The sequence below is a fragment of the Tauraco erythrolophus genome, chromosome 1 (assembly GCF_009769465.1).
Source record: "Tauraco erythrolophus isolate bTauEry1 chromosome 1, bTauEry1.pri, whole genome shotgun sequence".
NCBI classification, from domain to species: Eukaryota; Metazoa; Chordata; class Aves; order Musophagiformes; family Musophagidae; genus Tauraco; species Tauraco erythrolophus.
The window spans coordinates 128,536,496-128,562,360 of record NC_141465.1 but is presented as its reverse complement, the minus strand read 5'-3'; the positions used below and the strand labels follow the sequence as shown (position 1 = coordinate 128,562,360).

Sequence of the window (25,865 nt, the reverse complement as noted above, 5' to 3'; positions counted from 1 at the left end):
GAAGTTGTGGGACCTCCATCCCTAGAGGTGCTGAAAATGTGTCTGAACAAGCCCTGTGCAACCTACTCCAAAGAGCCTTGAGTAGGACCAGGTGACCCAGGTGGTCTCTGCCGAATGATTCAGTCTGTGCTTGTATTTGCAGGGCAGAAAGGTTAAAGATGGAAATTGAAGACAGTGCAGGAGTTTGTCCAAAACAGAAGTGTTACAAACAAATTTAGATTTTAAGACTGGCCAGATTTTTCTTCCCTCATCACTTTTATCTTTAGTCTGTGTGATGTTACAGTTTTGTGAAGGCTTTAAAGAAGTTTCTGAATGGATTCATCTTGTTGTTCTTCCATGTAAGACATTACTCTATTAGAATCTCAACATGTTGTTCAAACTTTTTTTTTATGGAAAGGCTACAGACTTGAAATATTTTCTGCTGATGCCCACCTCCTTCACCTTAAACATTACACCAAGAGTGAGCTTGGGTCTGATTACCCTTTTGAAAGATGAACTTCTTTAAACATCCTCTTGGATTTTGAATACCTAAAAACCCAATAACTTTTTCTCCAGCCTTGTCATTGTTGGCGCATTAATGTCTGTAGGTGGCCTCATGCCCCCCACGCTGTTTGGGCGGGAAGCACTGATTGTAGTGCTAATCTTCTTAGTGATACTGGGCACATGGAGAGTGACGCCCGTAGGAGCACATCTGTGGTGCCAGATTTGCTGTTGCTCTGATTTTCCTTTGTTTCTGAATGGTTTTGACATCTGGCATTAACGATGTGAGTATGAGTGTGTTAAGACAGAACTTTTACTGGTAGATGTGAAAAGAAATTCACACACACCGGTGGTTTTCAAAAGAAACCAAAGCAGCTTAGCTGTACTGACAGAATGCTCAGTTTGATTGAAGCATCCTTAAAAATGTTGGTGAAAGAAACCAATTTGAGGAAATACAAAAGGTTGTATGAGATTCACTTCATCTCTCAAAGAAGAAAGGTTTGAGAAGAAGAGTCATTGCACTTGGGCATTGCCCTGCATTATGGTGAGTGTAAATGAAGTAATATGTTTTGCAGTCCAATGTTTTGGAGCTCACACATTCATTTACAGATTGGAGGTGAGGGGGACCATAAAGCAATAATGAAACAAATTAATTTCTGCAAGCAATTATTTAAAAAAGGGAAAACCTCACTTAATCTGTGACCGGGAAGACTGAAGAATTAATCTCAAGAGATGTCTTTCATAGAATCATAGAATGGTTTGGGTTGAAAGGGACTTCAAAGATCATCTAGTTCCAACCCCCCTGCCATGGGCAGGGACGCACTCCACTACACCAAGTTGCTCAAAGCCTCATCCAACCTGGCCTTGAATACTCCCAGAGATGGAGCATCCACAACTTCTCTGTTACAGTGTTTCACCACTCTCACTGTAAAAAATTTCTTCCTTATATTTGATCAAAATCTCCCCTCTTTCAGTTTAAAGCCATTGCCCCTTGTCCTATCACTACACACCCTTGTAAAAAGTCCCTCTCCAGCTTTCCTGTAGGCCCCCTTTAGGTACTGGAAAGCTGCAATAAGATCACCCCGGAGCCTTCTCTTCTCCAGGCTGAAGAGCCCCAACTCTCTCAGCCTGTCTTCATAGCAGAGGTGCTCCAGCCCTCTGATCATCGTTGTGGCTTCCTCTGGACCCGCTCCAGCAGCTCCCTGTCCTTCTTGTGCTCGGGACTCCAGAGCTGAACACAGTATTCCAGGTGGGGTCTCACGAGAGCAGAGCAGAGGGGCAGAATCCCCTCCCTTGACCTGCTGGCCACACTGCTTTGGATGCAGCCCAGCACACGGTTGGCTTTCTGGGCTGCCAGCACACGTTGCTGGCTCAGTGTCGTAACAGAGTTGTTGAGATACAGCTATTGCGAAGTAGTGCAGCACGAGCCCAGCGAGTCTTGCAGTCATGTGAGCATTGAGCTGCTTTTTTAAAAATCACTCTTTAGAAAGAGAATGAGCTACTGCAAACTTCTTTTATTTTTAAACTTCGTAACTGTTGCTTCAAACAACCTGCTAATTTCTTTTTAACGTAGATCCTTAATTGTTAGAATATTTGTTTTATTAGAACCAGATATAAAAAACATGTTTTGTTGGAGTTGAAATTGAAACCGGCTTCACTGCTTGCTATGGAAACACTCTTTTAAAACAAATCTGTTTTTGTGTCCACTGATGTGCCAGTTCATGTTTTTATGTAACCAGGGAATTTTTTCATGCCTTGTTGCAACCAGCTTTCTTTCACGTAGAAAGAAACGTGAATACAGAAACTGTACTGGTTTTGTATTAGATCCTGAATTAAGAGTCAGTAATGTATGTTTATGTCAGAAGTATGTGCTAAATGTCCCACTGGATTGAAGAAAAGATGGGACAACTAACAGCGAAATGTGTGCAGCCTAACTGAAGATTAACCTAATTAAAGATTTCCCCAAAGTTGTGTTCCCTGTCATTTGCACATGAGAATGTTGTGTTTTGTAATGCCACCGTTATTAGGAGTTAAAAGGAGCTCGGGTGCTTTTAGGAAAAGTGTTGCATCACACTCTTGTTTTTTGCTACTTCCTTGTTAATTTAAGCATATAATATTAAACAGCAGTTTTTAAAACTAGTGTCATGATTTGTAAAATACCATGTAGCTATTTTTTCCCTTCCTATCGCACTTTTATCTGACAACCAGTGGAAGATCATTATGTGGGGCTGAGCATGTGTGACGTGACTTGTGTAACCGCTGCAGTGTCGTGGGAGGTACCACACGCTGTTTAGGTGGCTCCTTAAGCTGAGAGCAGCATCCCTGAGAGACCTCTCACCGTGCAGCAAACCTTTGCCTAACCTCTGCAGACTGCTCTAAGTGACTTACTGAAGTGATTCAGTTGTATAATGGGTGCTAAAGGTAGCTCACACTTCAAAAAATGTTATAAAAGCTGAAGCAAACCTTTATGAGCTGAGTTGTCTGTTCTTTAAATAAGTAATTTGTGTGTGTTTGTTGATGCAGGCCGCAGAAACATTGTTCCGAATGGCGGTAGCAAGAGGAGCAATTACACCTTTAAGACATGGAGAAGTAAGGCTAAATATCTTCTTTTCTTTTTTTTTTTTTTTTTTTCTTCTACATGTGGTATAGTGTTTTATTAATGTAATGCTTTAGAAATTCCTGGGAGACATATTGTCTTCAGGAGTGAAGAGGGCTGGATTATATGTAACTTGCATACCTACATTATAGTGTTTTTTTAAAAAAGAGAACAAGAATTTAAATCCTGCCCCGTGGGGGATTAAGTATTCTGCAAAACACACTATTTTTCTCTATAAGAGACTATAATTTTGTCTTATCATAGAAGTGACTCACAAGAATGTCCTTTTAACCAGGTAGTTTTTCACTGGATTTTCTCTATTAAAAATTGTGGAATCTAGAGAAATTCACATGAGGTTGGTCTTTGTTACTGGGTACCTGTGGAGAGGTTACTTCATCCTTTGTCTGTTCCTTTCAAGAAATCAATAACTTCAGGTAGTATGTGAAGTATTAACGCGTTAATTATTCTGAAGAGGATAAATATATTTTACTGTTTGCCTATACATGCCTCTGTTGATGGTGAACGTTTGTTTCCTTCTTTGTGTGGTTTTGTGTCAGGAAAACATTGTTCTCAACATTACTGATTAAATGTCTCCAATATTAAGTGGGGCAGTTTATACTTAGGTTGAATTTTATTTTAAAAACCAATACTACAGTTGGTCATGACACTAGAAATTAGAGCTGATGTTGGCATCGCCACAGCTGGATGCTACAGTGTATAGAGTTTTAAACGTAGAAACCTCGGTGTTTGTTTGTGGCAACCTGATTTTGATGAAATTCTTAGGTAACACTGTGAAAAGTTTGTATAGTAGACACAGCATTCAATCTGGAATCTAGACTTGGACTTATCCTGGAATCTCAGCTGTCCTGCAAAGTGTTCCTTATGCTCACGAACTTGCCTTAATTTCTTGTTTGAAATAAAGTAATGTGTCTTTGCATCAGTGTCTGAAGATATACTTGAAATTTCCTGTCTTGCCATTGTCTGTAGGTTTAGCTTTTCTTAATATGGATCCTTTATACTTTTTATGTACTGCTCTTCGTTCTTTTCTACAGAAGAGTGGAATGCAATTTCCAGGAGTGTTAGTTATGTAACATGTGCAACCTTTCCAAATTCTCTGTTTAAGTTTTTTTAATGAAGGTACTTAATTTCCTGTGTTTCAATAACCAGGTTGCCCAGAGAGTTTGTGTAATCTCCATCCTTTTAGTTACCCAGTGAATGATGTGAATTACGGAAAAATGAAATTTATTTTTTTTTTAAACGTAAATTGTATCGCACAATGCAAAATACTGGGACGATTACAGGCATAATAATGTCTGTTGTGAAGGATATTAGTAATTTCTGTGTCTGATACATCTTATGTTGAGCCAGTTGAGCTCACTGATGTGGTAGAAAAAGTTCCTCTTTTTTCTTCAGATATTCCCTCTGATCTTTTATCAATTAAACTGCCTCAAGGGCTAGAGAGAACCATGAGAAGCAGCAAGATAAGTGATGAGAGGATGCAGCCACGATTAGCAAGAAAGGAACTGGGTGAAAGTGCATCTGTTTGATGATGGTGAACTTCACGTTGGCGTACTGTGTCCTGTGACGCTATTTCCAAGGTATTCCTTGGGCTTCAGTGGAAATGCTGCTAATGCTAAGCTAGATAATTCATAGATAAAACATGTAAGAATTGCCCAGAGTTGGCTTTTTGTGCAAGAAAGTAGTGGGAGAAATAAAAAGACCTTTTTTTATCTCTTACATTTTTATCAGGCTATATGAAGGGAGGAAAAAATATTTTGACTCAAGGAAGATCTTTTCATTAAATTCCATTGTGAAATTATAGTTTATTTAGTCTGAAAACGAGGAATGACATTAATCAAATGAAATTAATTTTTCCAGAAGAAACATATAATTATCCAGAGTCATATTAAAATTTGTTTTAGCTGTTCCAAGAAATTGCTGAATGTTTGCGCAGTACGTAAGTAGAAAGGGAGCCAGAAAAAAAGTTGAAAATGAACTGAAGTTGACTGTATTCTGTTTGAGAAGTGCGAACTTGGCAGCGAAAATCAAAGCAGAGCAACTTGTTTATTGGAAATTCCAAACTACAGAGGCAGCAGTCCAAGTGTGCAAAAGTGCTGTTCAGCTTTTGTAACAGTATTTTAAAATGTAACCACATTTCACATTTAAGAGGGGGTAAAACTGTTCAATATTAGAAGGCAAAAAATAATGCTTGATTATTTTAAATTTGTAAATTAAAAAATGACAATATTCTGTCTGCACTGCTAAACAGATTAATGCACAGATGTTTCTTGTATACAGGCAAGCGAGGGTGCATGGAAAACTATGTTATAATCCAGTAGTCATCACCAGATGGATTTATAATTCGTAATATTGAAGGTCTATGGGAGATCCCTTTTCTCTTGCTTCCAACCTTTCCTCATTTATTGGGACTTAGCAAACCTTTATGCATATGGAATGTCTAAATTTTTTCTTTACTATCCTTGAAGAAATAGAAAAATGAGGTTGTATGGGTTTTTTGACCTTTGTATATGATTTTTAAAATTAATGTTGAGAGTTGAGAGAATCGTGCTGCCAAAAGAATCGAATTTGGGTACATAATGCTAAAAATTATCTTAACTGTGAGATATAGATCATAAAGGTTTCTGAAGAATTTTCTTGGCAGTTCCCTTTCTCCTGGTTGAATTGAAGTGTAGTAGCATCCATAGGAGGGAATCAAACCCAGAAGCATAAATCATTTTCTGGATTCAGTATGTTGTTTTCCATGTTAATTAGTAATTTCTGTCAGTTGCTTTGTTTTGGGGGTGGAGCATGAGGCAGAGCCTTGTAGAGTTTATTCATTTCTGTTAGCACTTGCAGCTTGTTCCCCAGTGATCCAAAAACTCTATGAACAGATGTGATGACACCAGATCTATGGCTGCACTTGTGTACGGGAGTCTTAGGATACATGTCATTAATGTCACAAGGTTTAGAGTCGATGGTATAGCTGACCCTATATATATACCACCTATAGGTGGTATAGCATAGCTGAGAGCTGTGCGTGGAGCGCGCCTGGGCCTGGCACCACCTAGAGAGCTTCTCCAGCTGTTTCTTCTGATGCTTATCTTCATGCAGCAGGCTAAGATCTGCTGCCATCTGTTCCTCACACCATCAAGCCGCTTCCAAACAGAGCTCCTGTCTTCGTGGGTGCTGGCTGATGTGGCAGCAGTGGTGGAGGTGAGGAAACAAGCAACTACAGCCTGCCTGCTGAAGAGGGTGAGAAGAGGGACAGGAGGAGGCTAATTCTTCAGAGTTGACTGTCCATGCTTCCTGGTTCTCCATCCCTTGGAGCTTCTGCTGCTTGTGTGCTCAGCCCCCATGGGAGGGGGCTGGTAAGGTTTGCCAGGAGGAGGGGTAAGGTTTGGCAGCAGTGGCTATGAAAAGTCACTGGATGCACATTAGGAGGATGGAATACGTTTGACATAGTCTAAAGATGAATTTTGATGAATATACACAGAGAGAAAACTTCCCTAATTTTAATTGGAAGTGACCAATTTTATTCACATGGAGCAAGTGATATACCAAAACCAGTGTGTCACAAATAAGATTGATATATCATGTGGAGCTACTAAACAAGGAAGGATCTGATTAGGACAATCAGCTTGCAGAAGTGATGTTCTCAGTCCCTGTAGAGGAGGAAAACAAATACACGCAGCCCATCCGGAGAAGGAGCAGGAGGATGAACGGAGAGGATGGAACCCTTAATGGAAAAAATACTATGAAATATGTAGGCTGAAATGGACAAAGGAGACATGATGATAGAAGCATGATTCCCAGAGAGCCGGAACTGATATTAGCCATACATGAACTCTGTGGATATTAACTCATTTCTTGTAACATCTTTATGAATTTGTAAACTGTCTTAATCTCTTTTCAACTGAAAAATGCTGGAACTTCTAGGTGGAAGCATTCAGGCATGTATCTTTATAGTTCTTTAAATCTATCAGGAAAATACCCTCTCCTGCCTCAGAACTGAAGAAGACAAGGGCCAAGCCCCATGGATTGTGCTCTTCTGTCTGAAGTGTTAAGATAAACGAGGAAACCTTCAGTATGGTGGAACTTTCAAAATCTTCATGTAGTGTCTTGTGATTGCAAAGACAGGAAAAAAGTAATTTCGCAGAAGAGAAAGGCTTCCATAGGAGAGTCAGAGCAAAAAAAAAAAAGAGTTAGGCTATGGTCCTGGATGGACCACTCGGTAGATAAGGAATTGGCTCAATGGCCACACTCAGAGAGTAGTGGTCAACGGCTCGATGTCCAAGTGGAGACCGGTCACGAGTGGCGTCCCTCAGGGGTCCGTGTTGGGCCCGGCCCTCTTCAACATCTTTGTCAGTGACGTGGACAGTGGCATGGAGTGCACCCTCAGCAAGTTCGCTGGTGACACTGTCGTGGTTTTAGGCTGATCCAGCAACTAAAACTCACACAGTCTCTCCTTCTCCAATAAAGTAGAGAGGAGAGAAAAAAAAAAAGGACTGAGGGTTGAGGCAAGAACAGAGGGAGCACCCACCAACCATGATCCTGGGCAAAACAGGCAGCGCTTTTCTCAAAGCAAAACAGTTTATTAATGATTACTTAGAAGGACAAAGGGAAATAAAAACCGATTACTTGAGAGGACAGAAAGAAACAAAACCAGATCTTAAAACCGACACCTTCCCCCCCCCACCTTCCTTTTCCTCCCGGCTCTACCTCCTCCCCCCAGCAGCACAGGGGGCAGGGACTGGGGCAGTGCAGGTCAGTTCATTCCGTGCTGTTACTGCTGCTTCTTTCTTAAAGGAGAAGGAGTCCTTACACCCTTTTCCCCTGCTCCAATGGATCCCCTACCCACGAGGAAAAATCCACAAATTTCTCCAACGTGAGTCTAGCCCACTGGAAACAATCCTTCCCCACAGATTGCTCCGGTGTGGGCTATACCACAGTCTCGGGTACTTAGGGAGCTGTAGCCACTCGCTCCGGCGTGGGTCGTCACGAAGACTCCAGATGCCTCTCTGCCTTGCCGTGCCCCCAACACGACCATCCTCAGGCTCAGGCATCTTCTCCCCACGGGCTGCGAGTGGGTCGCTGCTCCACCGAGGCCGTCCTGGTTGCAGGGGGGCCGCCTGCTATCTCACCATCAGCCGCAGGGGAAACTCGGCTCCGGCACACCTCCTCCCGCTCCATCCTCACTGACCTGCTGTCGATGCAGCTGTTTCTCTCAGATCTCAGTCCTCTCCAGGTGAACTCAGCCCAGTGGGCACCCTGGGAGTGGGGTGCCCCCGAGTTCCCCAGCTGGCTCCGCCGCCGCCATCCTCCGTGGGCAGCGCCGGCCCGACGCAGGCAGCCGCCCGGCCGGGAGCCAGGGAGCGGGGGCAGTGCCCTCCTCCCTTCTCTGCTCGATCCTGGGCGAAGCACCTTTTCCGGTTCCCTTGTCCTGACTTAAATAGGGCAATTCGCAGAGGCGCCCTATTGGCTCAACCCCGAGGGGGATGGCAGTCTGATCCGGTGGCCAGAACTAAGCCTAACCCGGATCCAAAACCGGGGAGGTCGCAGGGAGCAAAATCCCTCTCCTGCCACCAGAACCACCCCCCCCTCCACATCAAACCATGACAGACACCAAGCTGTGTGGTGCCATCGACACGCTGGAAGGGAGGGATGCCATCCAGAGGGACCTCGACAGGCTGGAGAGGTGGGCCCGTACCAACCTCATGAAGTTTAACCAGGCCAAGTGCAAGGTCCTACATCTGGGTCGTGGCAATCCCAGGCACAAATACAGACTGGGCGGAGAATGGATCGAGAGCAGCCCTGAGGAGAAGGACTTGGGAGTACTGGTGGACGAGAAGCTCAATATGAGCCGGCAATGTGCTCTTGCGGCCCAGAAGGCCAACCGCGTCCTGGGCTGCATCAAGAGGAGCGTGGCCAGCAGGTCGAGAGAGGTGATTCTCCCCCTCTACTCTGCCCTCGTGAGACCTCACTTGGAGTATTGCGTCCAGTTCTGGAGCCCCCAACATAAGAAGGACATGGACCAGTTGGAGAGGGTCCAGAGGAGGGCCACGAAGATGATAAGAGGGCTGGAGCACCTTTCCTATGAGGACAGGCTGAAAGAGTTGGGGCTGTTCAGCCTGGAGAAGAGGAGGCTCCGGGGTGACCTTATAGCGGTCTTCCAGTACCTCAAGGGGGCCTACAAGAAAGATGGGGAGAGGCTGTTCAGGAGGGCCAGTTGTGATAGGACAAGGGGTAATGGTTTTAAAATAGAGGGAGGTAGATTCAGGTTGGATATTAGGAAAAAATTTTTTACCACAAGAGTTGTAGAACACTGGAACAGGTTGCCCAGAGAGGTGGTGGGTGCTCCATCCCTGGAGACGTTCAAGGCCCGGTTGGATGAAGCCCTGAGCAACCTGATCTAGTTGGAGATATCCCTGTTCCTTGCAGGGCGGTTGGACTAGGTGACCTTTGAAGGTCCCTTCCAGCCCTAACGATTCTATGATTCTATGATTCTATATGATAGGCTTAATTTACTAATGCCTACAACAGCTGAGATATTTTGAAGAGGTTTCATAGAATCATAGAATGGTTTGGGTTGGAAGGGACCTCAAAGATCATCTAGTTCCATCCCCCCTGCTATTGGCAGGGACACCTTCCACTACACAAGGTTGCGCAAAGCCTCATCCAACCTGGCCCTGGGCAAAACAGACTTGGCTTTCTTAAAGCAAAGCAATTTATTAAAAGTTACTTAAAAGAACAAAGGGAAACAAAACCCGTTACTTGAGAGGATAAAAAGAAACAAAGCCAGATCTTAAAAGCAACACCTCCCCCCACCCCCTTTTCCTTTTCTTCGCGGCTCTACCTCTTCCCCCAGCGGCGCAGAGGGACAGGGAATGGGGGAGTGCAGGTCAGTTCATCCATGTTGTTACTGCCACTCCTTTTCTTAAAGGAAGAGGAGTCCTTACACCCTTTTCCCTTGCTCCAGTGGATCCCCTACTCACAAGGAAAAATCCACAGACTTCTCCAGAGTGAGTCCCACCCGCAGGATACAATCCTTCCCCATCGGATTGCTCCAGTGCGGGCTTTACCACAGTCTCGGATTCTTAGGGAGTTGTTGCCACTCGCTCGACGACCCACGGACTCTAGATGTGTCTCTACCTTGTTGTGCGTCCCATGCTCCATGACTGTCCTCAGGCTCAGGCATCTCTTCTCCAATGTGGGCTTCTCCACAGGCTGCGAGTGGGTCTCTGCTCCACTGAGTCCATCCTGGCTGCAGGGGGTCCGCTGCCATCTCGCCACCGGTTGCAGGGGAAACTTGGCTCCGGCACACCTCGTCCCATTCCATCTTCACTGCCCTGGTGTCACTGTGGCCGTTTCTCTCAGATCTCAGTCCTTTCTGGGTGAACTCAGCCCAGCGGGCACCCTGGGAGCGGGGCACTCCCTGAGTTCCCCAAGCGGCTCCGCCGCTGCCATCCTCAGTGGGCGGTGCCGGCCCAGTGCAGACAATCCCCTGCCGAGAGCCAGGGAGCGGGGGCAGTGCCCCCCTCCTTTCTCTCCTGGCTCCTGGGCAAAGCACCTTTTCCAGTTCCTTTGTCCCAACTTAAATAGGGCAATTCGCAGAGGTGCTGATTGGCTCAACCCCGAGGGGGATGGGAGTCTGATCTGGTGGCCAGAACCGGGTGTGACCTGCTTCCAAAACCAGGGAAGTCACAGGGAGCAAAACCCCTCTCCTGCCACCAGAACCCCTTTTCATCAACCCATCACAGATACCTACCCAAAGCTGTCTAAGGCTCTAATGAATATTAAAGCATAAAAACCAGACGGAGGCTGAATGACCGTCCTGTGTCTTCTTCTCAGCCTATTTAGTTCATTTCCAGGTGAGTTAATGACCCACCTCCAACTGGAGTTTATATTGATTTGCTGGTGCAGACTCCTGGTTCCTTTGAGAATTGCCAGTTATATTGTCTGTATGGAGGAACGGGTGAAGTTCAACCCATATACGTGTGTCTTCTGTCTTGGAGATACAGCAGCAGTCCACATTAAAGGGGGTTGTCAAACCAGTGCCCTCATAGATACTGAGGCTGGAGCATTCTTAGCTGTAAAAATACTGTTGTCAATCAAATTTGAAGTATACATAGATATATAAGTAATTATCATACTGTCCAGCCTAAAATGGCTGTGACTTTACGGTGTAATGTATGTAATGGTATACATTGCTGTGGCAGTAGGTACCCATGCTTGAAAGTGAACTTTGTTGTACGAAGACATGCCTTTGCTTTTGTTTAAAGGTGTGTTTAATAGATTTCAGAATTAAATTTTCATTCTATGTGTTTTCTATAAGGTAAATAATGTGAAGTGCAAAGCTTTATGAATTCGGCCCAGATATCTGTGAAAAGTAGTTTCTGTGGGTTTTGTAGTCATAGTAAATACCAATAATTCAGTTGTGATGAAATTTTTAGTTAAAAGTTAAACAAGGGGATTAGTAAGGATCTTTAAAATGCAATGTATTTTATATTTCAACAAGTAAACACATAAAAGTAGAAACAGCTATATATGAAATACTTCTTCATGCAGCGGTTCTGTTAATTCCGCAGACTTTATCCTCTGCTTTACTGTTTGCAGTTGTGACAGATGTAAGATGACGTGGTCCAAGTGCCACCTGTGTGACAAGCTTTAAAACCAGCACTGGAACAACTCTAAAGATAACATCAATTTGTTTTACTGTGAATTTGAAGGAGCTTAGTAACAGCAATGCAGTTATTTCCAAATGAGCAGTTCTTGTATTTTTATGATAAAATGCTTATTTTTCAACAGAGTATTTTTTCTTTAGAAATCAAAACCATAGGCCACTTTTTTGTATGAGGAGATATATATTTCAGAATAATGCTATTAAAGTAAATAATAAATTTTAAAATGTTATTAAAAGCTGAAGAAATTGTGAAAGCATTCATTTCTTGCATTTGTGAGTTGCACTAGATGATAAATAGTAGATCACAAACTTCAGTAACTGAAGTTACATTTCTAAAACAGTTTTGTGTCTTCAAATTTTGTGTGTGCATACATGTATAAGTATCTGTAGGTTCTTAACTGTAAAATTTAATCTTGTGTTGATTTTAAGAAAGAATTTCAACCCAGGAGAGGAGACAACAATGTTAAAGTGACATTACTGCTGGCTCAGGGTTCTTTGCCCTCTTTCTTCTTCCCCGTCCACCATGTCATAGCAGAGTGCAGTGTAAAGTCCTGGAAACTCAAGCTGTTCAATGAAGTCAGGTAGACAAGAACCTTTTTTAGTAATAGCAATAACTGTAACCATTTTTTCATGAGAAGAGACTTTCTAGTTTTACTTGCCATTGGAGCAATTTGAAAGAAACCTTAGGACACCTCAGTCGTTATCTTTAGTTGTTTACCGTAAAGATGACATGAAAGAGAGTGCTCATATAAATGATGATCTCTTTCCCGCATAAAGGAGTTTATTCTAGAAATTACCAAATTCTACATTTGATTTTTAAATTTTAGGGTTTGTCACAGTTACACTTGTATTTTTGGCCAGCTTCGTTTGTAATACCTGAAACGCAGGAAGACTTCATAAATGATAATGTTTTCAGTTCTGAAAAAGTACCCTGAATCACTTGAGATTAATTTTCATGGAAATGAAATTGCTGTGGGCACACTGTTTCCTGTCATTGCAGCTCGGGGGCATGTCAGACCTAATCACTTACAGGCCCATAGAAACCCCGTGGCAATGGGGTAGTGGACATCTGATCCCGTCGCCCTCGTGCCTTCCTGTCACAAAGATGTCTTTATTATCCGGGGTTCAGAAGTTCTGCTCTCACAGACTACCCCAGCATCTCTGGTTTCAGTGCTTTTTTTCCTCCAATACTTTGTTACTGTCGTGTTAATATGTGAGGAAAGATGTTTTCTCAGATTTACATAATTCTAACAGCAGTGTAGTTATGGTCCCAAAGGCTTTTTAAACCTTCTGTCTTTAGCCAAGGACACGATTAAAAAGCGGCGCTGTTGGTCAAAATGAGCCGCCTTTGTTGTCACTGAGATTGTGGAGCTTCCTAGCAAACAGTGTTTGGCATTACAAAAGAAATCTGGTTTGGTACAACGAAGCTTAAATTTTTGTAAGGTCGTGTCATAACATTCGTGGCCTTTTTCTGCCTTCAAAGGAGGATTGTCGATCTCTTGGATCTTATTCTGTGGGTTTTTTCCCCTCCTGGTTAAGGATTGTTAGTACACAGAAAACTGTGTTTTGTTTTTTTTTTCATTTAATATGTTGCAAAACAGCATCAATTTAATTTAACCAAACCATATTTTCTGAATATGTGGTGTAAGATCCAAAGTGCCAGCAGGTTTCAGTGTTAATTTCTCGTATCATTACCCTCTTATTTTTGAAGAGTATTTGCAAAACTGAAAGGAAGGAGTTGATTGCAGGCAGGTCTGAGTCCCTCTCCCTCTTTGATTTTTGGCTTTTTCAAAAGAGATGTTTTTAAAAAGAAAGAAAAAAGAATCCTAGATCAGTGTTTTGAAACATGAGTTAAAAAAAATTAAATCTTTTTTGGAAGTAGTACTGAGCCTGTCTTTTATAACTTCTTGTAAAGGAGCAGCAAATGGATAAAACTTAGCCATAAGAAGAGAACTATTTTATAATATACCTACTTAAGGTTTTGTTTTGGAGGTTATGTGTCAGAAGTGTATAAAAATAGTGCTGGTATCTGGAAAATCCTTTTGGCAGGTCACAATGGGTAGCAGTTCAAAGGTAATTTAATTGCTGAAGGCTGGCATACCTTATCTGCATTATCTGGAAGTAAGTCGAAAGTAAATAACTCTTGTGATTAAATGCAGTGAAAACTGAAGCTTGATTGGAGAGAGAGAAAGAGAGAGAGAGAGAGAGAGAATGCCATTGAACCCTGGGGAGGAGAACCACCAGATTACCTTTGAGGTGTTCCAGCATACAGCGTTCAAGTGATGTTTTAGCCATGTATTCAGTTGTGTGAAGGTGTTATTTAGGATAACTTTATATGTTATCCAGGTCTAGCTTGCCGTGGATTATCCGTTTTATGTGGTTTATAGGTTTTTAATTCATTTTTAATCACGAAGAGGAAAGAAAATTCGTCTTAAAACCTGAGTTGAATATGAACTTTTCTGCTCTTTTAATATGCAATTTACCTGAGGATATTTAGTTTCTTACTAAAAATCATTGTGAGCCTTGGAAAAAATACACTCCTACTCCAAATAATTTTAAAGTGGAGTGGTGAGATTCTTAGATTAGGAAATATGGAAAATGAATATACTGTAGGAATTGTGTATGGTGCAAATTTAAGGTAGAAATATATGAAAACAGGATAGTGGCTACATGTTCCAGAATATGGGGAGTAATCACTGAAGGAAGATAACACTCAAGTTGGAAACGTAGAGAACTTACAATTTCACTTCTGTTTTGAAAGTTATCTGGGTGGTTCATGCTTTATATTTTTCTTTTTTAGTCTATCCATTTTTCATGGAGTTGCACAATGGGATTTAGTACTTAAGTGTTTGATATATCATGCTGTACATTATTTTAATTATAATTTTTTTTTTTAATTCAGGCTGATAGTATATTTTATCTTACGATAATAATAACTTCCTCTTTTTGAAATGAAACACAGGGCTAAAAATTAAATTGAATTATGCTCAGAAGTACTTGCCAGGTATCTTCCACTGATAAGTTTTTGACAAGGAATAAAGTAATAGGGGAATTATCTATTTTAAAGACTTCTTTTCTTTGTCATACCTTGCCTGTATATTCCAGATTTCTTATTCTTTCTCATCAGCAAAACAGTGAGTGCATGGCAAATGTAGACAATATAAAATTCTGGCAATGAAACTACATGTAAGGAAATGTATTTACTTCCCAATCTAGTTTTTGCTTTAACATGACTTTGGGTGGTCAGGAAATATGGTACTGAGAGGCATGAGATTGTTTTGTTAAGATAATTGTTGTTCTTAATTTCTTTCTCATTAAAAAAATGTAGTTAGTGATTGTCATTTCAAATACAGACATTTCTTTTCTGTAACCTGACAGCGTGTGTTTAATAAATATTCAAATTGTGGTCTTATATGTCATGGCCTTGGATGAAACCACCATCTTGCTTTACACTTAAAAATTGCCCCCAAAGACAGAGTCTGGCCACTCTATTGTTCTGCTGGAGCAAAGATAATCTTGTAATTTTCTCTAACGCTTTACAGTAAAAACAATGCATATCAACTAACTCAGTGCTTACACTATGTGTAGGGTCACTTTGAAGAAGGGATGTCTTAACTTTAGTGTAAACGTTACTTGTATTCAATGATATCCAGTGAACGAAATGTAATATAGGAAAATAACGTTCTCATTCATTCTGCTGTCCCAGTTCAAGTTCTTTTATGCTCCTTATCCATATGTTAGATTTCTTAAAATGTCATTGATCACACACAAACAAAAAAAGTAATAATCTTTAATAACTTTTCATTGCCCTGTATATAAAAAGATTGTGTTTGAAATGCATTTTTTTGGCTTTCTGAAAGGAGGATGAACATGCTCCTGTCAGCAAGAAAGCTCTTTGTTTCCTGTTCCATGTTCGAAGTTTGGTGAAAATCGTACAATTAATAGTTTATATTTCCTTATTAGTGAGGAATCTTATATTGTAGCTGATGAACTGATAAAAAGTGAAAATTGTGAAAAGCAAGAAAGGAAGAAATGTGAACAGAATGAATGCAATAAGTAGTAATAACTAACATTTCTCTTTTGACACTGTCTCCCGTAAGATCCCCGTAGGCAAGCGGTTGAAGTACGGGCTAGATGAGCAGACAGTGAGGTGGGTTGAAAACGGACTGAACAGCCAGGCCCAAAAATTGTTAGTCAGTGGCACAAAGTCTAGTTGGAAGCCAGTAGCCAGCAGTGTACCCCAGGATCAGTACCGGGTCTGATCCTGTCTAAGATCTTCCTTAGTGATCTGGGTGATGGGGCAGAGTATACCCTCAGCAAGTTTGCTTGACCAGTTCTGAGCTCCTCAGTACAAGGGAGACGTGGACATCCTGGAGGGAGTCCAACGAAAGGCCATGAAGATAGTGAAGGGGCTGGAGTGTCTCTCGTATGAAGAGAGACTGAGAGAGCTGGTACTGTTCAGTCTGGAGAAGAGAAGGCTCAAGAGAGATCCCGGGAGGGCATAAAGAGGATGGAGCCAGGCTCTCTTCAGTAGTGTCCAGTGCCAGGACCAGAGGCCCTGGGCACAAACTGAAACACAGGGGGTGCTGTCTGAATGTAAGGAGACACTTTTTTCCTGTGAGGGTGACCAAGCACTGGCACACATTGCCCAGGAAGGTGGTGTAGACTCCATATTCAAGAGATATTCAAAAACTGTCTGGACATGGTCCATCTCGTCCAGCGCCCCTGTCCAAGCCAGGCTTGGGTGGCCCAGCTTGGACAGGGGCGCTGGACGAGATGACTTCCAGAGGACCCTTCCAACCTCAGCCATTCTGTTGTGGTTCTGTGTGCCTCTGTTTAAAGAGCTAAATTTTTGAACTTTGTGTTGTGTTTTTATGTGTATAAAACTGGGACAGTGATACTTTTGTTGGCATATATTTGATTACTATTATACAAAATTCAAAATTTAAACCTTGCATTAACTTCTCTTAAGGTGTAGAAGAATCAAAAGACAGTACCTAAGGTGAGCAATTCCAACTTACAAAGGCTAAGGATTTTAATATTCTTTCCAAAAAGTGAAGGTATGAGAAAATACTCTTGTTCTTTTCAAATTTATAGGGAAATTGACTACTAGAATTGGGAACTGATGCCCAAAACAGGGTGTACTGTTTCTGGTGTAATATTACTTGGTGGCGGGAGGGAAGAGGAACTGAAGCATCTCCATCATATGACAGATTGCGATCCTCGATGAGTGAGAACAGGTGGCTTTTGTGGACAGCATAAGTCTGGTACCACACTCCAGTGATCTGAAATCATTTCATACTTAAAAATCTGGGATATTCTTCCTTCTTTTAAAGAACTTCCATGAGTTTGCTCTGGGATTCCAGCCCTATACTTAGATAACAGCATGTTTAGGAGAACAGTGTAGCCTTAGACATTTAAGTACCACTACAAATGTAAAGCAAATCACTTAAATCACTATCTTCTCAGAAAAAATTATACTGTTTTACTTGGCTAGAAGTTGTGGATGCCCCATCCCTGGAAGCATTCAAGGCCAGGTTGGATGAGGCTTTGAGCAGCCTGGTGTAGTGGAAGGTGTCCTTGCCCATGGGAGGGGAGTTGAAACTAGATGATCTTAGAGGTCTCTTCCAACCCAAACCATTCTGTGATTCTGTCTTAGTGTGAGATGGCTACAATAGGTGAGGATGTGGTCTGCCAACAGCAGGAATGTTAACGTCAATGAACTGTTGGAACAATTCTCCCACTCTGAACCATGAAACCAATCTGTTCCTGTCGGTTACAATTTTATGGAAACTAATTCTTTGTTGATAGAGTCAGGTGAAAAATATGTGGTTCTGATTAACAAACAGTATGCAGAGTTTCTTGAGGTCAGGGAGAACATTCCTCTGGACATACGCATGTGTTCAGATGTGTGTGTATGAGTATGCATATATAACGTGCGCATCTTTCTCTATTAAAAGTGATGGGCAGTTTAGTTTTTATTTTTGTATATAGTTGAGTTTTAATATTTTTACTATAATTGATAAAATAATAATATTAATCATTATTTATAAGTTCATTATAGTAGAATAAATACTCAGTTTTGTTGTTTCTAAGTTTCAGAAACTCACGTTTTTAAACTCAACAGCCCTCAAAATAGTATGTAGTGTAACTGTGTAACATAATTAATGAGCCTTTTTTGAAGTAGCACTGTTTTCTGTAGGAAATATGTATTATACAGTTCACTGCCTGGATAAAATAATGACCTTTTATTTTTAAGTATCCTGCAGAGCTACAAAAAATAAACTGGTATCTGCAGTCTGCCTAATGGACTGCTCACCACATCACCACGTGCAATTAAGCATAAGTGATTTTTCTGCTCAAGACAGGCTCAAGACCGATTTAGCAATGAAACTTAATTACTTCTAGGCCTTAGAGAAAATGACCCAACAAGGCTGAGGTTGTTGGCAGGGCAATGTGGGAAAGCTATTGCTGTAACACTCTTCCCCATTTCTGATTTTCTGTTAGTGGTTCTTAGTGCTGTTAACCTTCAATTAAGCAAATATTCCCATAAAAAACCCCGTGTGTTATGTTATTTCTTTCTTTGGGACAGGCTAAAGGCAAAGGGAAAGATAATGAAACTCCGCAGCTTCTTAAAAACAAGTGTTCTGATCAAATCCAACTGCTTCAGTGTATGAATGAAGTTCTTCTGTGCTAATTGAAATTAAAACTTAAAAATTAGTCCTCAAATGCCTGTGTAAGTGTAAGGTCACCATTCTGGCCACAGAAATCTCAGACTGAAAGCTAGAGCTAAGTGCACATGTGCTTCTTGACAATTTAATATGTCATGGGTAAACTGTTTCTTTGTTTCGTACTCAGGTTATAAGAAAAAAAAGGTAAAGGAACTGAGTATTAAAAAATATTAATCATATTAACAAACTATTTTATGCTCAAAATTGCTTTGTTTGAGTTTTTAGGAATGTGTTTTTTAAAGGAAACAGGAACTTCAATTCTGTGACTCCAAGGAATACATCTGGAATAACAATTCTGAGGGACATATGGCATCAATTGGCTTATATTTTCCTATATGTGGATTCTGATTGCCGTAAATGGGAAAATTGTTCATTAATTATGCAGAATTAAAAATACAAATCCTGTGTTGTTGTCGATTTATATACTCTGTTGAAGTACAGTGAGCTCTGAAAAGAATATTCAAGTTGAGCAAAGAAAATCTACTTTTCTGTTTGTCAGCTATGACAATAATTGGTTGGTTGTTTTTTTTTTTTCACTTTTGTGGTATATTTCTCCCCTTAAAGGTTTCAATTCCCTTACTCTTATATCTTCGTATAGATAAATCTCTTATTTACCTCTGTGGGATTTTCATTTACAAGTAGAAGTAATATGGCAGTTGTAATTTGTTCAGTGTAATCGCTTTCTGAGTAGAGCTTGAAATCTTGCTCCTGCTAGCAGCTATGGACATGTTTTCAATGGAAATATTCATGGTAACGAAACAGAACACATGTCTAAATGTTTGCGAGAGCGTGCAGCATGAGACACTAATTCCCCAAGGCACGTTTGGCACATGCTCTGGTGCTTTACTCAGTAGGGAGCAAATTTAGGTATGTGTGTATGTCCCCTTGATTTCGACGGTGTCTTACCAAATTGGTACCAACTTTTTGCTAGACAGGAAATAATAATTTAAGCATGCACTTAAATTATTATTTTTTTTTATCAGAGCATTGAAAGACTCGTTGGAATGAGCACTGACTTAGCCTTATGTTTGCCATCCCTAGAATATTTACCACCTCTGGCTTATATTTACCATCCCTGGTGTATCTGGGTATTTCTCATTATAAAGAGGAATAGGCTTTTTTGAGTAGTGAACAGCCATTTAAAAAATGATGCTGAGGTTTCTCCTTAAGCATTAATGTAGCTTTCAATAATCGATTTTGTAGATGGGCTTGTAGCACCATCAGTCCATAGAGCTTGGCAGTTTGTCCTTTTCTACTCCTATTTTCAATTGCATATATTTTTACTTTGAACTGCTTGAGCTGAAATTTTCTAAAGCATGAGGCTGGTGCCCTCAGACAAGCGTTCTTCGCTGTGCAATCTTGACTCACCTCCTTTCGTGAAGGAGGCTGAGGTCTTTTGCAAAACCCACCACGTGACGAAGTAATGAAAGACACATGCACTCAGAGACCTGAATTACAGTTGCAGCAGCAACATGTGTCAAGATCCACATGAACTTAATAAGAGGTGATTCCTGCTTTGAACAGTTAACTACCTAAATAAACTTGGAAGAAGACTGGAAGAAAGTGTACCATTAACATCTCCACATGGGTAGATAAGCGACTAACTCAGAGTCATACAAGTAAAAGTGAAAAGTAAACTTCTATTCGTATCTATTCTGCTATAAACGCAAAATATCACCGATTGCTTTGCGATAGGTCATGCAATAGCTATACTTCCTATCATAAACTAATTAATGAGGTTACCTGCAGTGAAGGAGCACTGGTCGTGATAACCCAAGTCGCCTCCTGCAGTTTTAGGTTCCAGTGGAGTTGGATCCCAGTGGCTGAGCCGTCTCTGGTCTTTGAAACCGACCAGTGGTAAGATAATGCCCCGGCTGCCCTGTAAATGTCATTTTGCAAATTTAGTAACAATAACCTTGTTGGGATGTTAGATGAATCATAGAACTTTGCCTATTTCTTCAATTTCACTGAAATTTGGAAGGAAAGGGCTGGGATAACGCTAACAGCATTGCTACCTCCTTTCATATATTCCTGAAGTGTTTGTAATATACATGTAGAGTATGAACGGTGTTCTTCACAAAGTTCCTCTCTGGTTTTATAATTTTCTAAGACAGATGCTTTGATTCCCATGCATGTGTTGGATTTTAAACCTCTGTTAATTGTTTGTAAGAAGAGTTCAACAGTCATTTTTAATTTGCTTCTCTGAATTTTCCTCGCTCTGTCTGAGCTGTGTCATTTTACAGTATGTGCAGAATAGAACTGAACAGAGGCAGATGTGGAAATTTTTCTTTTCAGTAACAAGAAAAATTGTAACAATTGTTCAGTAACAAGAAAAATTGTGTTTTGTACGCAATGTGCCCCTCTCCTGTGGCATTCAGTACAGCTCATTGGACTTTGTGTAAATTCAGGAGAAAAACGTAGACAAATAAAATTTCCCATGTGTCATCTGCATGCCCTTGAACTCAGATTTACTTTGCAAGGACTGTGTGCAAGAGCCTGTGAGCGGGTACAATTTTCCAGTCATGAGAACAGTGCTTGGAATTCCAGACATTTAGAAGTGTGCACATATGTTTAATAAAACTTTTCTGTTTTAAAAGAAAAAACTTGCGTTGCTGAGACTCAGGACTTTTATATAATCAAATCTGACCCTCGAACTGTTTATTAAAATTAAAGTAAGTTCCCTTTACTTACTTTTTATTTAAATGGTAGTGGTGATGCATAAAGGAAAGATTGGTTGATGTGTTTCCATGTTCTTGGTAGCCGCTGAAGATCTTAATGTTCATTCTCTTGTTTTGTCTTGAATAGAAAAGAGCCATTTAAAAGCAGCAGCTGATAAACAATATGGCCTGGTACAGGCAATGGTTAGCAAGAAATAATTTCAGTGTGAAATGTTAAAAGTCTGGTTTTTAAAAAGCATGTCCTTGTAACACATAACTGTACTTTTCAAACTGTCTTGAATTAATATTTTTTCATAACTTAAGCATAGAATCATAAAATGGTTTGAGTTGGAAGATCATCTAGTTCCAACCCCCCTGCTATGGGCAGGGAAACCCTCCACTACACTAGGTTGTCCAAAGCCTCATCCAACCTTATCTTCAACACTTCTAGGGATGAGGCATCCACAGGTTCTCTGGGCAACGCGTTCCAGTGTTTCACCACCCTCACAGTCAAGAATTTCTTCCTTAGATCTAACTGAAATCTCCCATCTTTCAGTTTAAAGCCATTGCCCCTTGTTCTATCACTACACACCCTTGTACAAAGTCCCTCTCCAGCTGGCCACGCTCCTTTTGATACAGCCCAGGATACGATTTGCTTTCTGGGCTGCCAGTGCACATTGCCGGCTCATGTTGAGCTTCTCATTAACCAGCACCCTCAAATCCTTCTCCTCCGGGCTATTCTCAATCCACTCTCTGCCCAGCCTGTACTTGTGCTTGGAATTGCCCCAACCCATGTGCAGGACCTTACACTTGGCCTTGTTGAACTTCATGAGGTTCTCACAGGCCCACCTCTCCAGCCTGTCAAGGTCCCTCTGGATGGCATCCCTTCCCTCCAGTGTGTCCACAACACCACACAACTTGGTGTCATCTGCAAACTTGATGAGGGTGCACTCAATCCCACTCTCCATGTTGCTGACAAAGATGTTGGGACCAAACAGTGCTGGTCCCAATACTGACCCCTGAGGAATACCACCTGTCACTGGTCTCCACTTGGACACTGAGCCATTGACCGCAACTCTTGAGTGCGACTGTCTAGCCAATTCCTTATCCACTGAGTGATCCATCCATCAAATCCATGTCTCTCCAATTTAGAGACAAGGATGTCGTGTGGGACAGTGTCAAATGCTTTGGACAAGTCCAGGTAGATGATGTCAGTTGCTCTTCTTCTTGTTTCTTATCCACCACGCTGTAGCGTTGTCATAGAAGGCCACCAAATTTGTCAGGCGGGATTTGCCCTTAGTGAAGCCTTGTTGGCTGTCACCGATCACCTTCTTTTTTTTTCCATGTACCTTAGCCCAGTTTCCAGGTAATTCTGGATATTAATATAAATTTCCAAGTATTAATCTTTGGATGTAAGTTATTTGTTTTCAATTTTATGTAATTTCTAGAAACAGCATTTAGCAGTGAGGTTCACAAAATATTTTTATTATTTTAGTGTGACAGCACTATGGGAAATATTGTTATGGAACTGCGTGCACTAAAGGTGTAAATACACTGTTATGGTAAATTATATTCATCAGCTTGGTGAAACTGTATTAAATGCAGCCTCATTTGAGATTGACTACATGATACTGTAAAATATCACTCAGTAGTACTTTGCTGACATTGCATAGATGGTTTATATGGCAATTCATCAGTTAATGTAGAAAAAAAAGGTGATTCAAAAATACACTATGTAGAAATTTATTTTTATTGACTATAATAAATGCTTTGGGATAGTTTTTACTACAACAGGTATTGAAGTTCTGCTCAAGAATGGACATACTGACAAATATCTGACTAAAAAAATGTTCCTCCCTCAGTCGCTTACCGGCGGGCATTTTTATGCAAATAAAATTATTATTTGAGGTTACGTTACTGATACTGGAAAGAGAAGTGACAGCTCTTTAATGTTTCAAATGCTGAGCTTATGTTTGAAGCAGAGAGAACAGTTTGTGAATTTGAAAGTTATGGACAATTTTAGAGAAGCTGGGTAAGAGGGTTCAGAATTCATCAACTCTCAGTCGATTCTTTCTCAATTTGCTGGATGTGCCCATAAGACGTGAAGGTGCCGTGACTTGGCATGACCGTAGACCAGGCAGCGCAGCGCCTGGCACCCTCCTCTTCGCTGTCCTCTCTGGAGGGTGAGGAGGTGGCCTGGATTTGGAGTAAGTATCCCCACTGCTAGGGCAAGGAGGGTCCTGCCACTAACCCTATGCATGATACCTGACACTTGATGTCAAAGCCAACCCCTCCTTTGGTATGTTTTTAAAAAGTCTTAATATCTTCTTGGCCAAAGCGCTCGCTCTGCTCAGGCCATACCAGCACTTGGGACTTCCGAGCTGCCATGTTACTGCTCTTCTTTGCATTATAGGCCATAGCACAAGATGTTTCTAAGTTTTGCCTCAGGATATTGGAACTAGATGATCTTTAAGGTCCCTTCCAACCCAAACCATTGTAAGATTCTATGTTTTTTGTTGTTTCAAGTGGTTGTGTGAAGGCATGTGCTGGTACCCCTGCTGTGTCTCTCTTACGTGGCTGGACAGAGACTTGCAGCCATGCAGTCCTCATCCCTGGCTCACAGAAGCTCAGCACACGTTGCCCCAGGGACCTGGGTGTCCTTGCATCTTCTCCGCTCCCCATAGTTATATTCTCCCTTGTTTTAACAGGGTTTTTTTAAGGTGCTGTCAAGACAGAGTCTTCTCTTAGTATGAGTAGAAGCAGCCCACCCGGTTTGTGGTTCTGGAGCGTTACCCCCAAAGTGAGAGCTGTGTGCAGAGAGATGTGATGAGAGAGGACGAGCCTTGCTGGTGTGATACTGGGGAGATTTCGGGGAGGAGGGAGAGTCTTAGACTAATCTAGCCATCTGAGCAGGAGAAGACTATGGGAAAGGTTGTCTGTAAGTTACAGCGTTGTTTCTGTGCTGTCTGCGATTAAGATGTCTCCAGTCCCACAACACTGAATGTGAAAGTTTCCTTAAGTGGGGATTTTAGGACAGCTAAAATTAGACAAAATTGCTCTTATTGCTGGAATACCTAATTCAGTCATTTTCCCAGTATAGACGAGAGTTCAAATTTGTCTATATTAATTCCCTTAGGGTATCTGAAGGAATTTTATTCAAGATCTCTTAAAAAAGAATTATGTTTCTATGTCTGTCATTCTTATCTGACATTATATTAAACATTTGAAAATATACGTATTAAACATATGAAGATATACTAACGAACCAGGGTTGCTTCAATTTTTCCTTGACCTATTCTTGTATTGTAGGCAGATGATAGTATTAAAATACTGTAGTAAATCACTTTATAATTAAATTCTTTGTTGATATCTCTGAGGTTTGAAATTCCTTTGGGTTTACCCACCACAACCTTTGAAGATAAGACCTCATTTGTCATATTTTCTACTATTCTAAAGTAGTTCCTGCTCAGGTGACTGAGCAAGCAGATAAAAATGGTGCTATACTTGGAGGAGAGAAAAGATTTCAGGGTTTTATTTTATATGTCCATTTATCCTTTTTTTTTCTATAGAATTGGCAAAGTTACAGCCTCTCAGAATATCTGAGACTTTATATCCAATTGTGTAAGGTTGTCTTTTTATTGATCGAAACCTTTCTAGTGCAAATATTTTTTTTAATGGGAAGAAAAAAATCTTTACTAGAGTTTCAGTAATTATTATAGGTAAGACTTGAGAAGGCTCCTGATTTTTATATCAAAGCTTTCCAATAGAAGACACATTGTCAAAACAAACCAGAAGATAACAGAATTAATTCCTGAAGTGTTTATTTTTTATTTTTAGTTGCTTTATCGTTGTGTCTTTTATTTATTTCTCCTTAAAAATGTAGGGACCTCATGTCAGGTTCATATAGGCTTGTTTTATTAAATCTGCTAGTATTAAGCCCTCATTCTGTTTTATTGTGCTATGTCTGTGTTACGAGTTTGGGTTTTGTTTTAAAAACCGAATGGTAATAATGTTCTGTGATTTTCCCTGAAAACAATATTTTTATATGTGCTTCTCTCTTGGTAACGTGCCACAACATTGGTCAGTGTTTGAAGAAGCATTTCATTGCCCCGGTAGTGAAGTAGGTGTTCTTCAAATAGTATGAAATGCTGCCAGAAGTTCTGGAAGCAATCTGGGAATGGCTTTGATGTTACGATATTTGAACATGGATACCAAGTTAAGGACCTTGTACAAGGCTCACTTCAGTTTCTTATTTTTGCAATTTAAACTAAAGCTCTTTAACACAAAGGAAGCAAGGGAAAACCCCTAACACATGTTATTTTTTTCACAAAAGCAAGACAGCTTGTAATTAGGCTTGAAAAGGACTTTTAATGGTGTACTAATTTATTCCTCTTCCTTGTCCTGACAGGTTTAATTATTCCTAAATATCAGTGATTAGACTGATGACTAGCCCAGAATTGACCAGCTCCACTGATGATGGGTCAGTAGTAGAGCTGTTCTTGCCATTTAGTTTCTTTTTTTTTTTTTTTTAAGTCTTCCAGCAAATTATTTTTCCTCAGGTAACCTGTGTTTTACTTAGTTGTAAATAAGTCATTCAGACATTTTCTTTGGATCTAACGGGTCTTTTTTCAATTCCTTTGTGATCATCCTGGCTGCAATTTAGAAGGTTTAAATCAGTTTTACTGCATGCAATAGTTTCCCTTGAAGTTGTACTCTGACTT

General features: G+C 40.8%; 1 protein-coding gene across 3 annotated transcripts in view; it reads left to right on the top strand.

The window, feature by feature from the left end:
• Positions 1–25,865, top strand: part of TMEM135 (transmembrane protein 135) — a 193,631-nt gene that overhangs the window by 75,454 nt on the left and 92,312 nt on the right. For 2 of the 3 annotated variants that reach the window (XM_086614331.1, XM_086614338.1), the window contains exon 5: positions 3,004–3,069. The exons of the other annotated variant lie outside the window; for it this stretch is intronic. In XM_086614331.1, the coding sequence (XP_086470457.1) occupies positions 3,004–3,069 (66 nt within the window). The remainder of the gene's footprint in view (positions 1–3,003; positions 3,070–25,865) is intronic. 3 annotated transcript variants of the gene reach the window in all.